General features: G+C 40.1%; 1 protein-coding gene across 11 annotated transcripts in view; it reads left to right on the forward strand.

Annotated features, from left to right (window-relative positions):
* agrn (agrin) overlaps positions 1-22,808 on the forward strand; it is a 348,754-nt gene that overhangs the window by 186,391 nt on the left and 139,555 nt on the right. For all 11 annotated transcript variants that reach the window (XM_084721694.1, XM_084721698.1, XM_084721695.1 and 8 more), the window contains one exon: positions 3,411-3,626. In XM_084721694.1, coding sequence (XP_084577820.1) covers positions 3,411-3,626 — 216 coding nt within the window. The remainder of the gene's footprint in view (positions 1-3,410; positions 3,627-22,808) is intronic.

Below are 22,808 nucleotides of genomic sequence, written 5' to 3' on the forward strand. Positions count from 1 at the left end.
CTCTCTCTAGGTGGTGTGTTCACTGTCAGCGTTTACAATCTGGATTTTTTGTGAGTTATTTTAAGAACAACATTAGTACTTGCTTTAAGACCTTACTGTAATATAGGGCTGAGCCATGTATGATATATCAATATAGTGATAACCGCAGTAAGTGTTTTCTTTTCTGATTTTAAAGGCTGCATTACAGTTAAGTGGTGAAATTTTCCGAACTTACTTACCGGACTGTTCTAGCTCTTTTATTATTTGCTCACTCCTTTACCCACTTATTCATTATGTCCACATCGCTGATGATGTAATATTAAAATATTCAGCATTTATTGAAAACAGTTAATGTTTATTTAGCTATTTATTTTATTTTTTATTTTTGATTATTTTTTTCAATGTTCATTAAAGAATATTTAACTGAAATATTATTAAATATTTAACGGAAATATAGACTTGTTTATACTTTTTATTAGGTTATTGGCAGCCTTTTGAGTACCTTTCTATAAAAGGTTAATTTAATTAATTTTATTTCACTAATATAAATATATAAAAATAAAATTCAATATATCAGCCACCATATTTGTAATCTGTACATTTTTCACCTTTAAAATCAGAATTGGTCTAAAAAATTCTGTAAATTTTTGGTTCTAATTCCTACAATATTGGCCCAATATGGATATTGAGGTATTTGATCAAACATATTTGTGATTTGATTTTGTTCACATTTCTAACAAGTAAAAGTTCTGCATTCTAAACCTTAATAAAAGTGTGTATTATAGAAAATTTTACTTAAAGTAGTCATTCAAAAAGGTCTCTTTAATAATCTCTCTATAATATATAATGTTTTGGATTAATAATACTGCTGCATTTTGCTGCTGTAGACAACTTTTTTTACACTTTAAATACTGTTGGGTAGTTAAATGAACAAAAATGCATAATATTCTATAGGATCATCATATGTTTTCACTGTATATGGATATTGTGGAACAGCTTAAAAATACTGAGATTATTTGAAGCCATACCACCCAGTCCTACTTTAATATTCAGGTAATACCTATATCGATAGAATTGATGGGAATTGTCCGAGCTGTTCGTAAACACGCCGGGATGTGAAATAATGATGGTCTGGGTTCGTAAAGTGTCCTGAACACAGTAAAATAATGAGAAAAAAGTGAAGAAATACAGGCAGGGGGCGGGGCTCTGAAGATTTAGTCACTATCACACACTTCTAATGGGTCGTAAGTGATGATTGAATGGGGTTATGTGTATGTGAGTGTATACAATGTTTTTTTTTTAGGAAAATGTTGCATATTATGCCTTTAAGAAACACAGTTGCTACATTTAAACCATACAGAGATGAGATCATTGTTTGGTCACATGCAACCTCAGTCTCTTGTGGGTTTTTTCCTGTAATGCTATCAGACACCCTCCCTCTCCCTCGTACACATCTGACAGAGTTCGATTGAATTTCACCTCTTGTCACTCTCCTCGCATGGCTTCGCTTCCGAGCCACCCGCTGACGCTCACATGCACCAACACACAGTCACACACAAACGCGCACACACACACAGAGCGTGGTGTGAAGTGATGGCAGACCAGTGGGCCAGTCATGACAAGACCTTCATGCTAGCACCTGGCTCTGTGTGTGTGTGTGTGTGTGTGTGTGTGTGTGTGTGTGTGTGTGTGTGTGTGACACCTAATGCCTACAACTCTCAGACACACACACGCTGTCAGGAATACAGATGCATTCATGGATAGCTTCGCGCATACACACACACACACACTTCTTTCCCCCCCGGTACAAAAGAGAGTGAGCTCAGGTAGCTGTCAGGCGCTCTCCCACAGGGAACAGTGGGCAAGTCAAAAACAGCCTCCTCGCCTGTCACTCCACATACACACACGCACGCACGCATACACACACACACACACACACACACACACACACACACACACACACACACACACACACACACACACACACACAGTGCCTTCGTGTGAGGAGAGAGACAGAATGAGATGCCTTGGGCAGATGCTGGACCAGTTGTCTGCACACAAAGAGTTTGTGTATAGATGTGTGTGTGTGTGTGTGTGTGTGTGTGTGTGTGTGTGTGTGTGTGTGTGTGTGTGTGTGTGAGAGAGAGAGAGAGTGTGTCTATCAGACTTTCTATCCAGTACCGCAAAAGCCATCTGCCAGTGAGTCCAAGTGGACATGCCGACTTGCGTTTAGTCCTGGCCTGGGAGCCAGCGATAAGAAAATAGCAGTGTGTGTGCGTGTGTGTGTGACATGTATATCCTCAGTAGTGACACTGCTTGTTCGCCCCTCCAACCAAGAAGACTTGTTCCCGAGTGGACTTTTATGTGCTTTTCGTCCATTGATTTACGATCAGGTTGGCTACCTGTGAGAACTTGGCGTCTCTTTTAACGCCCCCCTCAGTGCCGAGGCAAGGACGTCACGCCAGCTGGCTGCCAAACAGCCCTCAAAGTGGGCGCAGAGCCACAGCAGCTGGAGCTGCCACAACACGGGTCAATTACTCTCTAAGTTGATGTTGTGTACACACAACACGGCGAGCACATACGCAGGTACTCCCTGTTTGCTTTGCGCATTCAGCAGCCTCAGACGAAGTTTGCAGTTTGCTGTTTCACACTTGATCAAAGCTGAGGAATCAGTGGGAATTTTTGGATCAAAGTCTTAAGAGTTGTTGTTGCCTGACTTGCGTAGCCCTGATGTGTTTGACTAACCTTGGTTTGTCTTCACGATGCTGTCCCTCCATGTTTTCCCAGACGGTGGATCATTGATGTTTCAAAGACCGTAGCCTCTTCAGAGGATGAAAACGAACTGTCCACACATCTGTGTATCAGCCTGCTGCTGGCTGTAGATTGATTTTAATGTTGTTGCTGACTTTTCCAAGTTTTTAACACTGAAGCTTTTTCCAAATTCTGCAATAGGCTCAGCACGCCCAACAACACACTGTGCTTGCTCTGCATGGGTGGACAGATTCTCCCTGAATGAATCGAGAGCATCTGTTTGCTTTACGCCAGGATCACATTTAATCCCTGATGTATTTGTGTTGCTGAACTGTGTAGAATTCTTCACAAAGACCCCAATGGCTGACGCATTTTGAGATGAGTCTGTTCAGACGCGCCTGTCTGCTGTTAAATCATAAACTTTCTTTGCATTCACTCATGAAAACTTCTCTAAGAAGAAGTGAGGAAAAAGCAAACTAGTTTGAGTCTGTGAATGCACAGTCAGTTCATTTACAATAAATGCAACAACAGGATCATGCTCAAGTGTTTCATTCATCTATGCATTGTGCTGCAGTGAGCTGCTGTAACTGACCTTGAAATTGAGCCAGAAAGCAGTACTCTGATTAGATGTTTTTATATCAGTGTTAACACCTTCTTTTTCTTTTCTTCCTGTCTGGCAGGCTGCAGAGGGATGCTGTGTGGCTTCGGCGCTGTATGCGAGCGTGATCCCACCGATCCGGCCAAGGCTGAGTGTGTTTGCAAGAGAGTTGAATGTCCGTCCTTGGTGGCGCCTGTTTGCGGCTCGGACTCATCCACCTATTCCAACGAGTGCGAGCTGGAGAAAGCCCAGTGCAACACACAGCGACGCATCAAGGTGCTGCGCAAGGGACCCTGCTGTAAGTACCAACCAACCATCCCAACACTCTCAGAGATACTGAAAAAGATATCAATTTCAGCAACTCACAATTTCATTTTTAGTCTGAAATTTGTTCTTTTTTCAAACAAGGTGAAAATTAATAATATTGTCCGTTGCTCAATACAGCAGGGTAAAGTTGTTTACCTTGATGGCATGCACTAGTTATAAGCTGCAGTAAGAACCTGTCACCTGCAGCCCTTTTCAGCTCACTGGGGCTATTTCTGTTTGTACTGTTCCTCTCCTCAATATTTCACACTGATGTGCTTTCCAAGTAGCAGAGAATATATCCATATCTGTTTGATTAGATGTGTTTTTGAGGAATAGCACTGCTAATAACGGTCTGATCATTAAACAGTAAAATATGAATGATACCTGAAAGTACACCCAGGAACACAGAAGTTACATTAAACACCACTCACAGAGGGATTCAGAGAGGAGCTGCAAAAGGACTGAGAGCTGAAAACATAGAGACTTATAAAAACAGAGATTTCTCTCTGGACTCCAGCAGAGACACATGTCAGGTCAGCAGAGGACACAGCAAAGAGGAGGAGGCCGTCACAGGTTGAATGTGGTGGCACTGCTGCCAGGCAGGACCACAGCAGCGCAGCTCAGCGGGGCTTTTCACTGCTGTGTGAGGAGGTAGTTGAAACGCATGTCATCAGGGTTTGGTTTGGCACTGTGTAGTTTCAGTGTACCAATGTGGGGACATTAAAAAAACCTCATAGAATTTTTGTAAATCCCCTGGCACTTGTGGAGTATTCTGCCTTTTTCTGCCTCATCTTGTCTAATGTTTTGCAAGAATGAATCTGAGATTCAATTACTTGATAAGATGGGGAGAAAAATAAGTCCATTTAAAGTTTTACTTTAAAATATTTTGTAGGTTCATATAACTGTAGTTAAAAAAAACAAAAGTTGTGCATCTGAAGACAATAGAGGTTGAGCAGCTTTGACTGTTCCTCAGCCACACTTCAAACGAGACAGATTGCTAACATTCTTCAAAGACTTCTTGTATTTCTAGAGCTCTTTTTGTCGGCGCCTGTTTTTTGAAGTGTTACCATAAGTATATACAGAGCCTGAACATTTTGAGAGATCAAATTGGCGCCTTTGATCCAGAAAAGATCGATGCCAGTCCACTGAAGTCCACTGAATCTACAGTAGATCAGAAAGCTATCTGACTCCAGACTGACACCATTAAACCTCTGTGAGAGTTGAATTTAAGTGGTATAGGTGAATAAACTTTGTATTAGAGATATTCCAATGCTATGTTTTCCTTCCCAAAACTCATTGTGTGATATGAATTCTATCATTGTTGTATGGTCTGGCTCAGGTACAAAAAAATTGGTGTAAAGTAGCAGGGCTAATATATTGCAGTGCATAGACACATTGATACCCAGCAAATAGGTTGTATCGGATGCACTTCAGATTTGGGTTGGGTATCATTTGGATTTAAACAATTCTGATTCTGATTGTGCTAATCAATTTAAATTCTTGGCGATTCTCAACATCAATATTCAGTACTTTCAGACTCCTCCCACATTCTTCACTGCAGAGTTGTGTGAAACGCTTATTACAGTGGATAAATGTTACCAGTGGAAACACTGAGCTAGGCTAATGTTAGCTAGATAACTGTAACTATTTTGGTCTGTTTCTGGTTTCTTGAATATTTTGGGGGAATATTTGGGTTTACTATCCTGTCATTGTAAAGCATTCAGTAGCATAGCATTTGATAAACTGAGGTGATTGTTAAAAGATTCGCACAGTTTGTGCTATTTACCTGCCAGTCAAGCAACTCAGCAGCGGCTTTGTAGGTTAACTGAGAATAATGCTAGACCCATGATTCAGTAAGACAAAAGTCTGCAATCAGCTCACATGCTCATGGGTGTGGGCTGGTAATCAGATTGATATAAGGTAGGCATTTGCATCACACACTTTAATTTGAAACTAGTGAAAGTAAAATTATTGTAGGAATCTTTAAGCAGAATTGAAATTAAAATTTCTTTGGGTAAGATTTCTTTGGAATCATAATTTTATAATCGATTCTTAAATGGAATCAGCTCTTGATGGTGAATCTTATTTCCAGTACTGGTATTGGTATTGTAACGACCCTGTAAAGCGTGATAAATTTGAGGTGGTGATGATTCAGTAGACACAGAATATGGGATGTTGGGACAGAATCAGCTGCGAGCTACTGAGTGACTCTGAATTGCTTGCTATTGTCAAGTAAATGGATTTCTATTACACCCTGTCCTAATACAACAGGCTTTGCCTTCCTATCTTTATCCCCCAATACTAAAACACGTCCCCATTATGTCCAATCTATTGTCTTTCCAATATGGCTACACTCCCAGTGCTTAAGCGCCACCTGCACCTTCACAAACAAAAAGTGTGCCACTCACTGTTCCCATTGGTCACCATCCGGTGTGCATTTCATCCCTTAGCCCCTGGATGGTGCCTATATATCTGGTTTACCTCTCAATGCTTCTCTTTAGCAAAGCCCGTCAAGATCCAGGGCTCTTGAGGGGAGCGGCGGATTCCTGCCAAAGCTGCAACATTGCAGCAGCCTCAATAATAACTATAGTGTTTTGTCAGCGTCGTGCCTTCCTGCTTGCCAGTGTAGGCCTGCTGCTAATTCCAGGGGTCTGATTACAGTGCCGGCTTGGACCTGGCACTAATAACAAGCTTGGTGACTGCTCACCACTGGCAGAGAGGAATAAAGAGATATAAAGGACAGAGAGAGGACAGGAGGAACAGAGAGTACAGCCGAGAAGCATCTGGAGAGGGAAGGAGGGAGGGAATAATGTTGAAAGAGGAATGAGCTATGAAACATTTAGAGAATGAGGGGGATGCAAGAGCAAGTGACTGAATGACTGAGTGAATGGATGAATAGAATACAGAAGTAGATTAAATCCAGGGAGAGAAAGTAGTGCGAGCTCTGTAATGATGGTTTATGGAGGGTTAGGCCATCAAAAGCACCGTAATTACAGCTGACTACAACAGCAGGCAGTCACTAGCAAGAAAATACAGTTAAAAATAATAATAATGCTAATGCTAATGATAGTATTGCTGATAATAACTGCATGCTCATCAGCAGAACTTTTGCTCTTATCACATCACATCTGCAGCAAGGAGTCAAAAGCTATTTTTTTCACTCTTCTGTTGCCTGCATTTTAAATGGGCTAATACAACAGATGCTAATGGAAAGGCAATTTTTATGTCAGCTTTTTCATGTAACCAGTGAATTACACGCCTTTTCACAGAACACAGAGCACTTGGGAGTATAAGAAACACAGGATAACTGGATGTTTTAAAAAGTTCCATTTCAAACAAACTCTACAATCAGTGCATGGTGCCCACCACAGCAGTCTTGCTACCTTACATACTTCTGGTGTTGTGTAAGAACAACTTGTCTCCAAAAAATGTGTTTTTTCTTTCCTGTGATTACCTTTGGGCAAAAATGGCAACTGCTCTGATAGAGGTGGAAAGTGTTGTGGCAGAGCACACTTGGCTAGTTTTAGAATTGTATTCGCAAAGGTTACAGACAGTCTTTTGATTGGCGGATCTGCCCAGAGCACACAGACGCAACCACTGACTCTGTATGTTGACTAAGCTGCCTGGCACTGGCACAGTCTGTAGGCCACCAGTGCTTCTATTAAATAGAAATCAAGATATTATGTTTTGAGTGTAAGTATCAAAAGAACATTTAGTAGCATTTTGCATTACAGCTCTGTAATAACGTTGTAATAGGAGGTAATTACAAAGTAATTACAGTGTATTACAAAGAAATTAAATATGTCTGGGTAGGAGTGTCACCTTTCTGCACAGCCAAGATTTGATTTGACTTTCAAGTGTAAGATCACAGTTTTATTCATTTTTTGATTACTATATTTTTTTTTCAGCACAGACTAGATAACTGTTGTAAGGTGGACAGCAAGCGTCAAAGAATTACAATACATCTCTGATTGCAGCACTGCAGATGCACATAAGAAGGTGGGGGTGCAGGGAAAAAAATACAGGGAGAAAGACAATGAGGTTTTTGAGTTTATCTATTGAAATTAAAAGCTCTTTTTGATAGATTTTAGATTTAGAACTAAAACTGTGACACCCGTATATCAGGCAGGCATATCAGGTAATAAGGGGTGGGGAAACACATTTAAAGATAACAAGGCAAAACTATTTAATAGGAATCTAGTGATATTTTGGTAACAGTATGGTAAACTGCTGACAACATATGATGATGTGGTTATATCAGTGCAAGATCCAAATTTAAAAGAGGTAATATGGTGGCATTAATAGGGTAACGACCTGACAACAATAAGGTAACATGAGGTGATGCTTTCACAATATTATAACCTACTATAACACCTAAATCCCATGAAAAATTCCAGGTTAGAATTGGTAATTACATGAAATTTGTTGTCCCTGATTTATCTTACCTTTTTAACCCTGTACAAACTACATCAGTAATGCTATGACTTGTTACCTGGAAATACTTGCCATAGTTGTTGTGTAATAACCCATGAATCAGGGCTGTAAAATGCTGCTACTAAAAGTGTTTTAGTTTGTAAAGTGCTACCAAATGAAAAGTGTCCATAGTTTTCCCTCCAGTTAATTCTGCAAAGCATTTTTTACCTGTGCTATTTATTTTTGTCGTGTTGTCTGAACTCAATGCAATCAGTCATGGTCAAGTATGTGCCAACCACTTAGCTAGCTATAGCTGTGATCTGTAGGTTTGTTTACTGTTGCTTTTAAAGCTCCCACACATGCCGAAATTATGTTTTCAGCAGACAGTATTCAGTCGTAAGCTGTGGTTGAAGATGAATCAAAGGACATTTATGTGTCTGTGTGCAGCTGAATTGAAGAATATTTGGATGGACCAAACTGCAGGATGGTATATTGTATGTGCATGTCTGCCGGGATGTGTGCATGTGAAAGAGAAAGAAGGTGTTAGGAGGTCAGGGTAAGCCGAGTGACAGGTTCTCATTCTCTTTCTGCCTCCAATAAATCCAGCCAGTACAGAGGGTCTGGGCAGGTCAGCCTGGCTTAGATTATGGAGTTGTCAGGGCTGATGGAGGAAGAGAGAGGCAACGATGGGAAGGAGGAATGGCGGGAGTGAGTGCGGAGCGAATGAGAGAGCTTTTAACTTTAAGAATAGTGTGGGCGGTTGGATTGGTGCTTTTGTGCAAAGCCTCGTTTGACTCATTCGATTTGAATGGCGGGTTTTCATTGGGGTAAGTGAATTGGCTACCGTTCTGAGAAGCCGTCATGTCCAATTCAAATCAACTCTGGAGTCTTATCTGGCACTCGGGAGAGCAGCCACAAAAGAAGTTTTTTTCTGACAGATTATCCCCTTTTAAAGGGACTGGAGTTATATGGAGCATGTTGTTAGTGCTAAATACAAGTCTGTGGCTCAGGGTTAGTTCTTGTGAGTGTCAAGGGAGCATCAATCAGCAGGTCCCTGCCATCTGTAAGATGTTGACACCTCTACATTTTCCAGTATGAGCCACGTGGTGATAGACTCTATAACTTTTAAGAGAATAAATAACACGTTCTTCCTCTGACAAATGAAAAGTTGACTTCCTAAATTGCATCCTTGCTCACTTCAACACACTCCAGGGTTTCAAAAGCTGTTAGCACTTCCTTGGCTCTGAACGAGATTGTTTGAGGTGCTCTTGGGATAGGGACACACGGCTCAGTGTAGTTTAAAAAAATAACAATGCTAGTATCAGTACTTTATTAGATATGTATTTTTTCTATTTCATGTAATAGCCATCATGTGAATGGAAGCATCTCTGAAAAAATAATTCTGCATTTTATGTATTTATTTTAATCAGACGGTGCAGTCGTGTATAGCCACAATTTATTTTGAAGGTATTCATGACATTGCAGCACGCTGAACTGGCAACTCTTATCGGATACTCCTGCTCAACTTCACCATACCATAGACTGTATGGGTTGTAGCTGCCGTGGTAATGGGCCAATCACGCGTCTGAAGAATGCTTGCAGTGATTGGCTGCGAGTGAAACCATGCAAATAGTCTGTTTTTTTGTAGAACTGGGTATACAAAGGATTGAATGAGGGTATTGTTTGACTGGAAGAGTTTGCAATACTATTTTGGGGTGTTTTTGATACATTAACAATATGGAGTATTTGTACCCAGCCCTATATGTCACCATGTTCCCGGGCCTCCCCTACTGACAGACGCCCATATATCCACACCCTCCTGACTACACAGTTCAGCTTAGTTCAGTTTGGCATAACAGCGGAAAAATCCCATTTGACCACATTCATTTAGCACCTGACTCATAACACTGAACTGCCTATTACAACAGTTAAGTGCCGAGGTAACAGCGTAAGTCCCCTCGTGGGGGCAGGAAAAAACGACCCACACGTCGTTGCGGCGTGGGCACTTAGTTGCCCCCAGTGCTCTGCTCTAATATTCACACAACCTGGCCCTTAATGGTTCAAACCAGCTCTGTGCCAGCTTCTTCATTATCTTCCTTTTGTTCTAGACGGATGATTTAGGATGGGCGGGGTCACATTTCTGGCGGTCAAGCGGGCAGGCGGCGAGCAGATAATGGCCTCAGATATTATCGAAATTAAAAGGAGAAGCCACGTTTAAATTGGCCCAGCAGGAGCGCCTGATAACAACACAAGGCGAGAAGAAAAAAAAAAAAAAAGCGGTCAGTTAAGAAAAGAAAGAACTCTGAGGCAGAGGGAGAGAAACAGCCAGCAGAAGCATTTTCTGGTTCAGAGAGACAAGAGACATTTGGGCATCTGCGCGTATGTGTGTGTGGAAATTCGTGTGTGTATGGGCATGCACTCGCGACAATCAGCTAGGGAACGTGCACCATGTTGGCTCTCCTAATATTGAACTTGGAGCAGAGTGGTAAATACACTCCCTTTCCCAGAGAGAGCTACAGAAGTGCTGCAGAACTCATCTTGTGTGGCCACTCTAGTGGAACATGGAGTTTTCATTCTTTTTTTTCTTTTTTTTACTTTTTTCTTTTTCGTCTTGAAGGACTGCAACAAGTAATGCAAAAAAGTGAAGTGTGTGTGAGTGAGGTGACTGGAGGTTCGAGAGAGTGATCAATGGAGATTGATTTTGTGTGCGTGCGTGCGTGCGTGCGTGCGTGTGTGTGTTCTTGAGAGTTGGCCATAAGCACGGCCCGCTGCCTCCTACTCTATCAGTCCACTCTGCACTCTCTCTGTGCTTTAGAGAGGGCTTTATCTCTCCAGCACCGACACACTCTTGTGTCCTCACAGTGAAAGGAGAAAGGCATCAGTACTCCACACCTGCTGCTCTGTCTGCTCTAACATACTGCAGGCAGTCAGACCCAATACAGCCAGGATGTGAACCTCTCCATCTTAAACATAAAGTATGAGGTGCAACTGGAGTTTTTCGCGTATAATCTATATTGAACTTTTCAGAGCTTTTCTGCGATTTGATGCAGTTGCAGTCACTTTCTGCATGTAAGACTTGGAAGGATTAACTCTGTCTCATACACAAATAATACGCAGAAGTTTTGTAGCGACCATAATGCTGTCGAGATTACATTTTCTATCACTTTAATGAGCAAATATGTGTAAAGAACATATCTGCAAGATGTTCTGCTTTTTGTTTAACTTTAGTATACGTTTTATGTGGGAGACAATATCCAAACCTCTGGCCTCTAGTGTCAAAGTAAATGTAATCCGGGGCTGATGTTATCACCATATCTATAGAAAATTTAGGCAGTTGATGCATATATACACATTATGGATGGCTAAGAATATACATGATACTTGAATGTGTTGGGAACTTGAGATCAGTTTTTACTCCAGGTCCAGAATATATGCTGCAAACCTTCTTAACCATCCTATTTTTTATTTAGATGTTTTCTTTTTGTCTTTATCTGACTAATATATGTAAAGCTTTTTCCTAAATGCATTCACTGAAGCGTGCTAACCCTTATCTTCACTCTGGTTAGATGTATTAGCTGATGTACAGAACTGAATGATATATCGGTGTATTAGGGTTTGGCAGGCAGATGTGTGTAAGTGCTGAGTTCCACAAGCTCTCTCAGCTTTATAGTCTAATAAATAAACAACATGAACTCATAAAGTGTCAAGAAAGGCAATATTCTTATAGCTATTTTCCGAATAAAACTAAAATGTACAACTGATCACCTTCTCACTTGTAATGAACTGAATGAACTCCGTTTCTTTGTAGACTCATCATACAGTATACTTCATTCAAACTCAACAGAAACAAAATTAAACTCACAAAAACTGTCTTTGTTAGTCTTTCCACTGTTCCAACAATTACCAGCACTGGTTTAGTTAAAATTAATAAAACCCTTAGAGGACCAGTGTGTAGGATTCAGTGGCATTTAGTGGTGAGCTTGCAGATTGCAAACACCTTGTCTCACTCTCCCTTCTAAGCATGTAGGGGAGCACAGTGGCTGCAAAACTCACGCAAAGCGTGAAAGGCCCTGTTTGATTGATCCTGGACTACTGTAGGAAGATTGCAGTGCAACATGGCAGCCTCCAAGGAAGAGGACCCACACCCTCTGTAGATATAAACAGCTCATTCTAAAATAATGAAAACAGAGGGATTCTTATTTTCAGGTGAATATACACTGATTAAAAATACTTATGTGTATTATATTCCATTTCTGCCATATTCTCTGAATAGATCCCCATAAATCTTACACACTGAACCTTTAATTCACTAACTTGGCATCACATCAGTGATTTGCGAGTGAAATGTGAAAATATTCTGGCGGTACACACTGTTTGCCGTTGCTGGCCTGTCTGTGCTACTGGGTTAACTCGCTGAACAAGAGTCTGTCACTGTACAGCAGCTCGCACTCGTTCTTTAGAGGTAGAGCAATAAATTAGCAAAATAAAATGACATACATTTCCCAAAAAACAACCAGTGGTGGACAGATAGCCAATATATTTGTCCAATCGCCCAACCCTACTGTGTATTTTGTATGTGAAAAGTGTGTTTTTTGCAGAGCATACTGTTGTATTGAATGTGTTATTTGCATGTGACTGTTTTAGATTTAGATGATGGCAAATTAAAAGAAAACCTGAATAAATGCATAATGAATTTTGAGACACTCATGCAAGACATGATGGCTCCATGAATAGTTGAAACTAATGAGTGATGAATCATAAGACGGTTTATGTTGGTTTTTCCTTTGATTTGTATCTGATCTGTATGAGGTGTAACATACTGTGTGCTCCCTCTTTTTTTCAGTACAGTTTTTTACAAATGGTTTTGAGTTTTGTGGTAAGACGGCCAAAATATCAGTTTGAGAATAATTTGGTCACCCAATCAAATGTTGAACTTTATCCTGTTGTTCATCTTTTCTGTTTTGAACTATTGTTGAGAAGCTGAAGGCTTCTCCCCAGAGAAGTTAAAACCATCTCTGGCCTCTGAGCTTGTTACCCCAGCTGTACTTTTTGTCTTTTGTCTGGTGCTGGTCTGGCTGGTTGTTAAGGTGTCTGTGCTGGGCAGGGTAAAGCCCTGATTTATCCCCTCGTAGGGCCCAAAGCTGGCTGGGAGGGAAGGCTTCAGGAAAAGCCTCATCCTGGAGCCGAGCCGGAGAGTCGGGAGGGAATGAAAGCCGACCTGCTTTATTTCTCCCTCACATACCCCTTTCCCCTTTCCTCTTCCTCCTTTTCCTCAACTTCTCTTTTCGCTCATGCTCTGACGATCCCTTTTGTTACCCCGGTGACACTCCCGGTTGCCCCCGGTGACAATGGACTGGTGGTAATAGCTGTAGATGGTGGAGATGACTTTTGGCTTTGCCGGAGCAGATAACAGTGTTCTGCACAGTCTAACTGACGATTATTCATCTCTGCCTCTGCACATCCCTTTCTCCTCTTTTCTGCCCTTTTTTTCCCTCTTTCTCCCCTAATTTTTCTCCAATTTTCCCTTTCCTTTTATGTCCCTTCTTGGTTTTATCCCAACCGATTTCTTTCATCCCTTCCCTCCTCAATGATTCCTTTTCTTCTGTTTCACCTCTGTTCTGTTCCTCTCTTCATCTCTTGTTGCATTCTTTATTTCCAGGGTTTGGAGGGTTACTTTAAAAAAGTATTCTGATACAGTTACTGTTAATGTAATCAGTAACATTATCCAAGTAGTAACTTGATTACTTCCTGGTACTTTTAGATTACAGTTATACCAAGTATGGTGAATTTGTTTAGCCTAATATAATGTTTTGTGTTCATGTCAGGTTTATTAATTGTTTGTGCAGCTGTTCTTTCCTTTGTTCTGTGTGAATACACATTTAGATTAAAAGTGGTAATTATATACATCACACATACAACATACTTTGTTTAGTATGTAATTCACACGTTCACATGCAAACTTCAAGTAAACCATCAAGTTAGCAGGTGGTCTGTGTAGCTAATGTGGGCAGTTGTCGCTATGTCACTGTACTGTAATGTTGTTCTTTTATGATTTAGTAAAATAAATAATGCAGAAATATCCACCAAGGGAGAGAATTTGATCGCTATAGAGGTCATGACAATGAATTGAGTAGCTGGTTTCATTCAGTACAGAGTGGTGATGTCAGGCTTGTGAAGTGTTGTAATGTGTTACTGTGCATGTTAGTATATCATTCTTTATCTGAAATATATTTAAAATTATAATCCTATCAATAATCCCCAATAATTTTTTACTAAATGTATCAATACTTTACCAGTAATAGAATGCACCTGTTTTATATATATCCTACTTACATAATCCTGTTTAATGTAATCTGTTATTCCCCAAACCAGCTCATTTTCCTCTTCCTCCCTCTTTTTTTTTAAGTTTATTCTTCTTCATGTGTATCTCATTTCACCTCCTCTTTATTAGCTCACTGTTGGACCAGCCAAAAATAACTCTGTCATGCTCTCACCGCTTCTTAATTCTTTTTCTTTCCTTCACTTTCTCTCTGTTTCTCCATCCCTTCCTTCTCTCCCATTTGCTTCCTTAAGATTTTAAGACTAAATCTCTTTCCATGTCTTTCGGCTACTCTCATCAGTGGTAACACACATGCACACACACACACACACACAAACGCAGAGAGTAATCAAATTTCTCCAGGCTGATTGCTGAACACATTTATGTGCACGCACACACTGGCTCACACGCAGGGCGAGAGGTCATTGTAAATAACTCGGTTTTCGTGCTTTCATTTCCCTGGGGCATTGACTCTTGCTTGGTATTCATAACCATAACATGCAGAACCTGACAGACTGACTGTGTGTGTGTGTGTGTGTGTGCGTACTGATACTGTATTTATGCCCCTATGGTTGTGCACACACAGACATACTTAGGGAAATATTCGCACACACTGCGGGCATTTTGCAAACAGATAGATTGAAAAATATACATTCTTGTTATCGTCCTTCACACACACACATACTCTCACAAAGAGATGATAATGGGCTTTGCTGGAATCCTCTATCCATCTTTACTCGCTGTTCCACTCGTCCGCGACCGCTGATACTTGTAAGACAAATCCCGTCTTCTTCATCTCTCCCTCTCTCTCCAGCGCTCACCTCTCTAAAACCTGCAGGCAAAACACCCATTATCTATACACACGCATACACATACACACACACCTGCTTAATACCAGACAAGGCGTTGTGTTTTGAGACTTTTTAATGTATTTATGCATTTGGCTTCTCCTGAATAATACATCGTTATTTGTTATTTTCCCTGCGTATACTTTAGGAGAGATGGAAAAGAGTGAAAATAAAAGTAAAACGGTGTTGAAAATATGAGGATAACTACCAGCTCAGCTGACAATAGTGGATATTTTATTTTATTTGTGTGGAACAAGAATGGCGACAACTGTCAGGAGGCGGATTTCGAAAGAATATCTGTGTCGGTATTGGCTTCTATTGAAGGTGTCTATATGTGTGTATATACGTGTGTGAAAGTGTGGGTGTCTGTGCAGCTGTCACACAATGCAGACACATGTCATCATGTAAACCAAACTTTTTTTTTCCTAAATTCTATTCCAGTAACTACATTGGCATGGAAAAATAGAAAGAGACAAAGGAGACAGGCCTGTCTATGCACCAAACAAAAACTTATTTGCAACATTCGCTTACAGTAGCAGACGTCTAAAATTGCCTGTTGGTCTGTGAAAGGGCCCAGGCTGATCTCTGCTGGGTTCCTGCTCTGCACTTGGTTAGTACCGTATCCCCCCCCTCGGTGACACTGTGAATGCAGCGCTGCTTATAATGCTCCTCTAAGCACATGTGTGGAAACCAGTTGCAATGCTTTAGCTATCCACCGGGAACAGCAGTGATTGGATCCATATTAGTTTAGTTTAATTTATTAGTTTATTTAACAGGGGCCACGCACAACCCAACCCTTGAGCCAGAGTTAGCCGTATAAATCATTTACATCTGTGGTCCCTGAGCAGGGAGATATTAAAAAACAACACTGCACAATACCAACAATATAGTACAACCATTAACAAGGCCTTCAAATGTCTTAAATACAATTTTGGCAGAACTTAAAAAATTGATTTGATTATGAAGTTAACGTTACTTTTCATAAAGTTGCACCAACTTCAGTCTCACTTTTAAATGTGTTTTTGGGGAAAAAACTGTATTGATCACAGTGTAACAACTACAAAACAAAACCAACATGGGTTCTGATATTTCTTCACATCTTTCTTTTTTTTTTTCCAGTACGGAAAATAGATCTTAAAATGCATTTATAATGGTCTTAATAAGTATAAATTGAACTTGGAACCAGCAGGTGCCATACAAAGGCACCTGTCACACGCAGCCTGAAGCAATGCTTTAAGTGTTGTAAAAAAAATACTGAGGCTTGTGTATTCTCTGATATGGATGAGAATTAAGTTCCATTTACCTTCTGCTCGGACTGAAAATGCTGAAGTAGTTTTTACTTTAGCTGAGAATTCCCCTCTGGTTGATGCACGGATCTCCCCAGCGCTGTCCCTGCAGAATGACACACAATGTTTAAGCGATGTTTATGCATCTGGCACTTACCTGCAATTTATTATACGTTTCTTAAAATTGAGGTTAGGATCCGCTGATTATGCTCAGACAGTTGTCACCAGTTTTCATTACCACTCCTTTAAATAGGATGTCAAGTTGATGTTTCTTGATAATAAAAATTCCTGCCCACAGTTTTGCTCACATTAAGAGTGAGATACTTGATACCTGAGACACTGCAGTATGAATAGATATTAAGAAGCAGTTTGTTCTCTTGTTTTAGCATGGGGTGTAAATAACTGTGCCATCTGCATACCTCTGAATGTGGACCTCTGGACAGATCAAGGGCAGATCATTAGTATCTAAGCTAATTAAAATTGGTCCAGAATTGATAATTATAGTAGTGCCGAGTTTAAATTATGCACAGCAAAACATGATCAGAAGCATCTACAGCAATGTTTAACAGTTCAAAGATATTTTAAAATCTTATGTATCATATCATATATATCTATATTCTTCACAGCACTTTTATACCCAACACCTTCAGGTGCACACACACAACCACCTCTGCCTCATTACTTGTTTAAGGACCGTCCATCGACTGCTTTCACTCCCCAGAGTAATGCTGTGCTCACATTGTGTCAGTAGAGGGCAAATTAGACAGCCCTCGCTTTCAGTGGGAGATTGATTGTAAATTCCACCACTGCTGATTGTAAATAAGCAAACAGATGTTAAACGTTCACACCTTTTGCCTTCCTCTGTGGGAGGGGGATAAATTACAGGTGTTGAGATATCCAGCCACATGGACGTAGTCATGTGTGCTTGTGAATCAACTTGTATTGTCTCGTGTCAAAGCCAAGACGAAGTGGTGCAGCGGTTATTGATCCAGGTCAGCAGGACCCAGAGTCCTGCTGGTGTTCATGTTAGCGATCTAATGAGATACTGTTTACACCTGGGCTGGAATGTGAATGTGGTTAACTGAGTGAGAGGAGGGAAACTCAGCAGCCTTTTGTCTCCAGGACCAGGACTGAGAAATGCGAAACAGAATCTTTACTGCGCAGGGCACTTTATTTTGTTTACTGCCATTTTATTGGAGTGATTCTGAGTATATAGTGCCCTCCAAAATGCCATAATGAGAAAAAAAATGTCCATGGCACATACACCACTTTCTGCTAACAATCCCACAAGGCATAGCGTTGCATTATTTAGATCCCAAAATGGTGATGATTCATAAGTGTCTAACTTGCTGCGTAATATAGAGTGAACTACTGGGAGTACAGCAGTGAATGAGTGAATGAGAGAGTAATTTTAGGCACAGCATAGAAGAAAACGACCTGTCTCTGCCCATGTTGAACATTTTACCGCAGGAAGCATATACTCATGAATTATTTTTTGTGAATAATAACCTATGGCAGATACAGAATAATGATGCAGTACTTTCCCTTCATTTTCCATGATTTTTTTTAGGTCAGTTGCTTAACTGACAGCAGGGCAGAGTAGCAGGAGCTGGTGACCTTGATGAGGAGCTGGAGGTGTGCAGCCTGTTGCCTGTAATTCTTCCTAACAGTTCACTTTGGCTGCCCTTTCTTGTTCCATTCCTCCCTTGCAGTATTTAAATCTGATCCACTGACAAAAAGCTCTGAAAGTCCCCATTACTTATTACGTAGAAGCATTTGTATGTATGATCGACATCAGCACATAGGGATGGGAATTTATATGATTTTATTGATACCAGTGCCATTATCGATTCTGCTTATCTGCCCGATTCTTCATTGATTCCCGTATTGATTCCTGAGTTGAGCTGACTGTAGCCTGAGAGTGAGCTGTAGCAACAGTCTGTCTGTGAAATGACAGAATATTTGTACAGTATACCTTTTCCATTACATTTTCATAGTCAATGAAAAATCTGCTAAGCCAGCCTGCATGGTACTAATGTTACTATAACATAGTATATTTACCCTTGGTAACGGATGTGCTGCTCCGTTGGGAAGAGTGTCATAACACATGGCATTCCTAGATTCCTCAGCATTCCCATGTTGTATAGAATGATATTTCCAGCATATCATTGCTGGTGTTTCTGCCCTTATTTGAAATTATTGTTTTATAGACATCATAACCAACAGTGTTTTTATGTTTATTTGTGAAATGAAGCCATGCTTAGGCCCGTTTCTTCCTCTCCTTGTTACAAGTTTCCAGCAGTGTAGATGCATGAGTTTGTCGTTTTGTTTTGCCAGGTACAACTATTAGAACAACATGTCAGTATTGGTAAATGGAAATGATAAGCTCAGAGGCATGTGACTCAGATGGAGTAGACAATTTGAAGCCAGTTATTAACTCAAACCGGTCCTCAATTCCTAGCTGGGTATCAGTATTCCACACCTTTAAGGTATTATTTGAAATTACCCAGTACCAAGTGGTATCTAAACTTTTCCAGTCAAACAATTCCTGCATTTAATCCCCTTGATACCGTGATCTAGAAAAAAAGGACTAATTATATGGTTTTGCTTGCAGTCAGTCGCTGCAAGAATTCTTCATAAAGAAGAACTTTTGAAAAAGATATCAAATTAAGTATTTCATTGGTATTGTATCACTTTAAAAGTACTGGCATTGGTAATAATATGGTATTTTTTTTAAAACAATACAGCCTTATTGACATATATGAGATAAAATTCTAAACAGCAATGATGAAGTACATGCATGTCTTATTTATTGTGAATTTTATGTGCATATGTTATTTAAATGCCCTGTGTGGCAATGGCGGACCCTGCCATTAACAATGACAAGTTTGAGTATGAAAACAATTCCAGAATGAAATGCGATGAATAGGTTTTGGTAAAAGTAATGCTAACCATTAATTCATTAAGTGAAAAATTAAGAATTGTACCCTTAAGTTAATCTACTGAAAAATAAAAAAAATCCTCAAATTCTCAAACTCATATTATTATTTAGAATTTAACTAATCTTATTTTTCTCTCATGTTATCCACTTAAAACAAAGGTCTCATTGGCTCTCCCTGAAAACTCTTCCCATCAGCCTCTAAAAACCTGTAACTTCATAGTTGTCTAAGTGGCAGAGTGGCACTGCCTAACTTAATGACTTTATGACTACATCTTGGTAGCTGCAATTCATTCATTTTGAAGAACCCACATTTTTGTACAAAAAACATTTCACAGTGAATTGCTTTTATACCCAGGAGCTAACAGTCTTCCCTGTCTTTTGTTTGTTGCAGTAGAGCATGCCAGTTTGTTGAACACTTCCTCTGTGTGGTGTATCCTGACACAATGTCCTGTTTATGGTGAAATTACACAAGCAGGATGCTATTAAAATGCTGTTTCTCAGAATCGGTCAGTTTCATGGTGTTTTTCAGAATCACTTGACTGGCGATGCTGACCATTTGACTTATTCTCTCCAGCTATAATGTGACTGTGACTTTGTTTACTGTTTAGCCTAATCCCATTAACTTCAGTCTAACTTTGTGAGGATTTTGAGGCCAGGCCAATATACTTTAATTTCTCCCAGAAATGTGTTTATTTTCTTAGTCCTAACAATTTTCTTCACAATTAGAATAATACACACACACACACACACACACACACACACACACACACACACACACACACACACACACACTGCCTGCTGCATTAATAATGCTTGCCAGAAAAGGAAGAGAATCAATCCCAGTTATTTTCATCCACTATTTGCTCTGAATAAATGTCAGTACTCTCTGCTCCTCCTGCAGCTTCATTCTGTCTCTCCCAGAGAGGCTTATCAAAATAGCTTAAATTAAATTGTTGTCATGTTAAACAGGGTCCTATATTGCAAGGCTGATTTGAGGGGTTTATCTGTTTACGAGCGTGTGTGTGCATGAGAGAGAGAGCGAGAGAGAGAAAATTAGAAGTTGATGAACAGCACTTTGTTCTTTTTTTTTAACATGCGTTTTGTATTAGTATCCATTGGATCTTTGTTATTTTTTAAATTAAGTCTCAATCTTTGGTGCCATGCACTTATTACTGTGGTATTTCTGCATTTGCTTACAAGAGATAATTTCTCGTTTTTCCCATTGATGAGGTTTTCATAGCTGTTACTGATGTTGTTTCAGTTTGTACCAAAAAAATAACTTTATGTGTGAAAGGTGTGACCTAAAGCACTGGTTTCTAAACATTTTGGCTTCTGGCCAGTTTTTAGAAGAAGAAGTAAAACTCTCCAGCAGTTCATACAAAACAAGTGACAACTTTGAAAAACACAAAAATTTGTTAATTTTCATTCTTTTTTTGTCTTTTTGCAGCCGAGGGGCCTCATTACAGAAAAATTACTTAAGTTCCAAAGAAAGAAAAAAAATCTATCTTCCTATTACAGAAGTAGTCCCTAAACTCTTGACTGTGCCCATCTCAGACCTCAAACCCTAACTTTAATACAGTTCTTCAATCAGTGCTCATCCTGTCATGCCTGTATTGCCCCCTTTCCATACACATGTGCTGGCTTGTAAAATGGTGAATAAACACTTAATTTCCTACATTTTTTTCACAATAAAAGTGCCCAATTACTTTGTTATTTAAACAGATTTATTTTGAAGCAGCACAATCAGGAAATGTTGGGTTTTCATCAACAGTAAGTCTTTATATAGCATGAAAGCAAATTTGAAACAGTAAAATAAATCTGATACCTGCAAGTACAAACAGCGACACAGGAGATAAAATAAACTTCAAACCAGAGAGATTCAGTTAGAAGCTACAAAAGTAACCACAGTCCACATAGAGGCAGGCCGCACTTCAGAGAAGGTCCGTCAGTCGCGACTCAGCACAGCTCGCCTTGTAAATGGCAGTGATAGACATGCAAATCAGTGTGATATGGTTTTATTTGGCACAGCTAAAAGTGTCAGTGGGACAGCCTCATATCTTTGTTTAGAAACCTCCTGTATCCTTGACAACAGCTGTCAGAAGTTCACACTACAGGAAATTTTTCAGGTAAATAGCTTGATTCTTATCTTGAGATAGGCTAGAATTTTTTCTCAAATGCAGTCAGGAAGGATGCTCCTGTATTTCCTAAATGTCGTCCTAAACTGACCAATGACCCCTAAGTTGGGAACCACTGACTTAACCCTAACCCATTATGAAATGGCTTTAGGTGAAATTGGTCTTACTGCTGACAGAGGACTGATTGAAGAGAGATAATATACAGCACACGTCTTTGACCTCACCATGCATTCATGCATACAGTATCCATACCATTTGTCTCCCTACAGATGTGCCTGTGTTTATGTTGAGGACCAACACGTACTGCAACTGACTTTTCAGCAGCTCTGAGCAGCATATTGCGCCCAGCGGCTATCACTCATTAGCGAGTGTTGATGGCAAAGGCCAAGTATGATTAGCCAATGCTTCGCTGCACATCAGTGCTGATTTTGGCTCCCCACCACCACCACCGGCTCCCGTTAATCAGGAGCTAATGAAAGGAAACTTGCGGCATATGCGCCACTTAGCGCACATGAGTACTCGTACCTCTTTCTGGGGGCCGGGGTGACATTCTGAATGGATCACTCTCAGATGGAAATTCATCTTTTCTGTTTTCATTTTGTCGTCAGTTTGTGGGCATGAGGGTGCTTTGTACGTAGGATTTATTCGGCTTTTAAACTATTATGCAAACTAAAGTAATTTCTCCTGTCTGTTGCTTTTGGTGAGGTTTTAGTGATGAAAACATTTCACCAGTGAACCATAGCTACGGTATAAATGTTTCCCGTAATGCTAAATCTGTGAACTGGGTCTAACGAGTTTCATCTCACTCCATTTGATCCAGGGATGCCTGGCGTAGAGCTCTACAATTTAAAACAACATAAATGCATTATTGATTAAGTGTGATCCTGGCCTTAAAGAGGTAAACAAACGAGCAGTTACTAGCATCTCCGACTGCACAACCCAACTTATTTTGGATCTTTGCTGTTTTCAAAAGGCCTCAGCCTTAATCCAAGAGGCACAACTCTCAGTACGAGCACTGACATTTTTCCAATAGGTAATACTGAGTTATTCCTCAAAGGCCATTAATGTGACAGAGAGGCCCTGAGGTTAAAGAGACTGTCCATCAGCTCGTGTTGGCCGACTTTTCCTCTTATCTTTGATCTCTTTTAGCTTGCTTATATGGATTACACGCTGAAATAAACTGAGTTGTAACACTTTAACTCTGTGGAGGGTTTGACACATGATGTATAACC

Source organism: Lutjanus erythropterus, chromosome 6 (genome assembly GCF_056507025.1).
Source record: "Lutjanus erythropterus isolate fLutEry1 chromosome 6, fLutEry1.hap2, whole genome shotgun sequence".
NCBI classification, from domain to species: Eukaryota; Metazoa; Chordata; class Actinopteri; order Lutjaniformes; family Lutjanidae; genus Lutjanus; species Lutjanus erythropterus.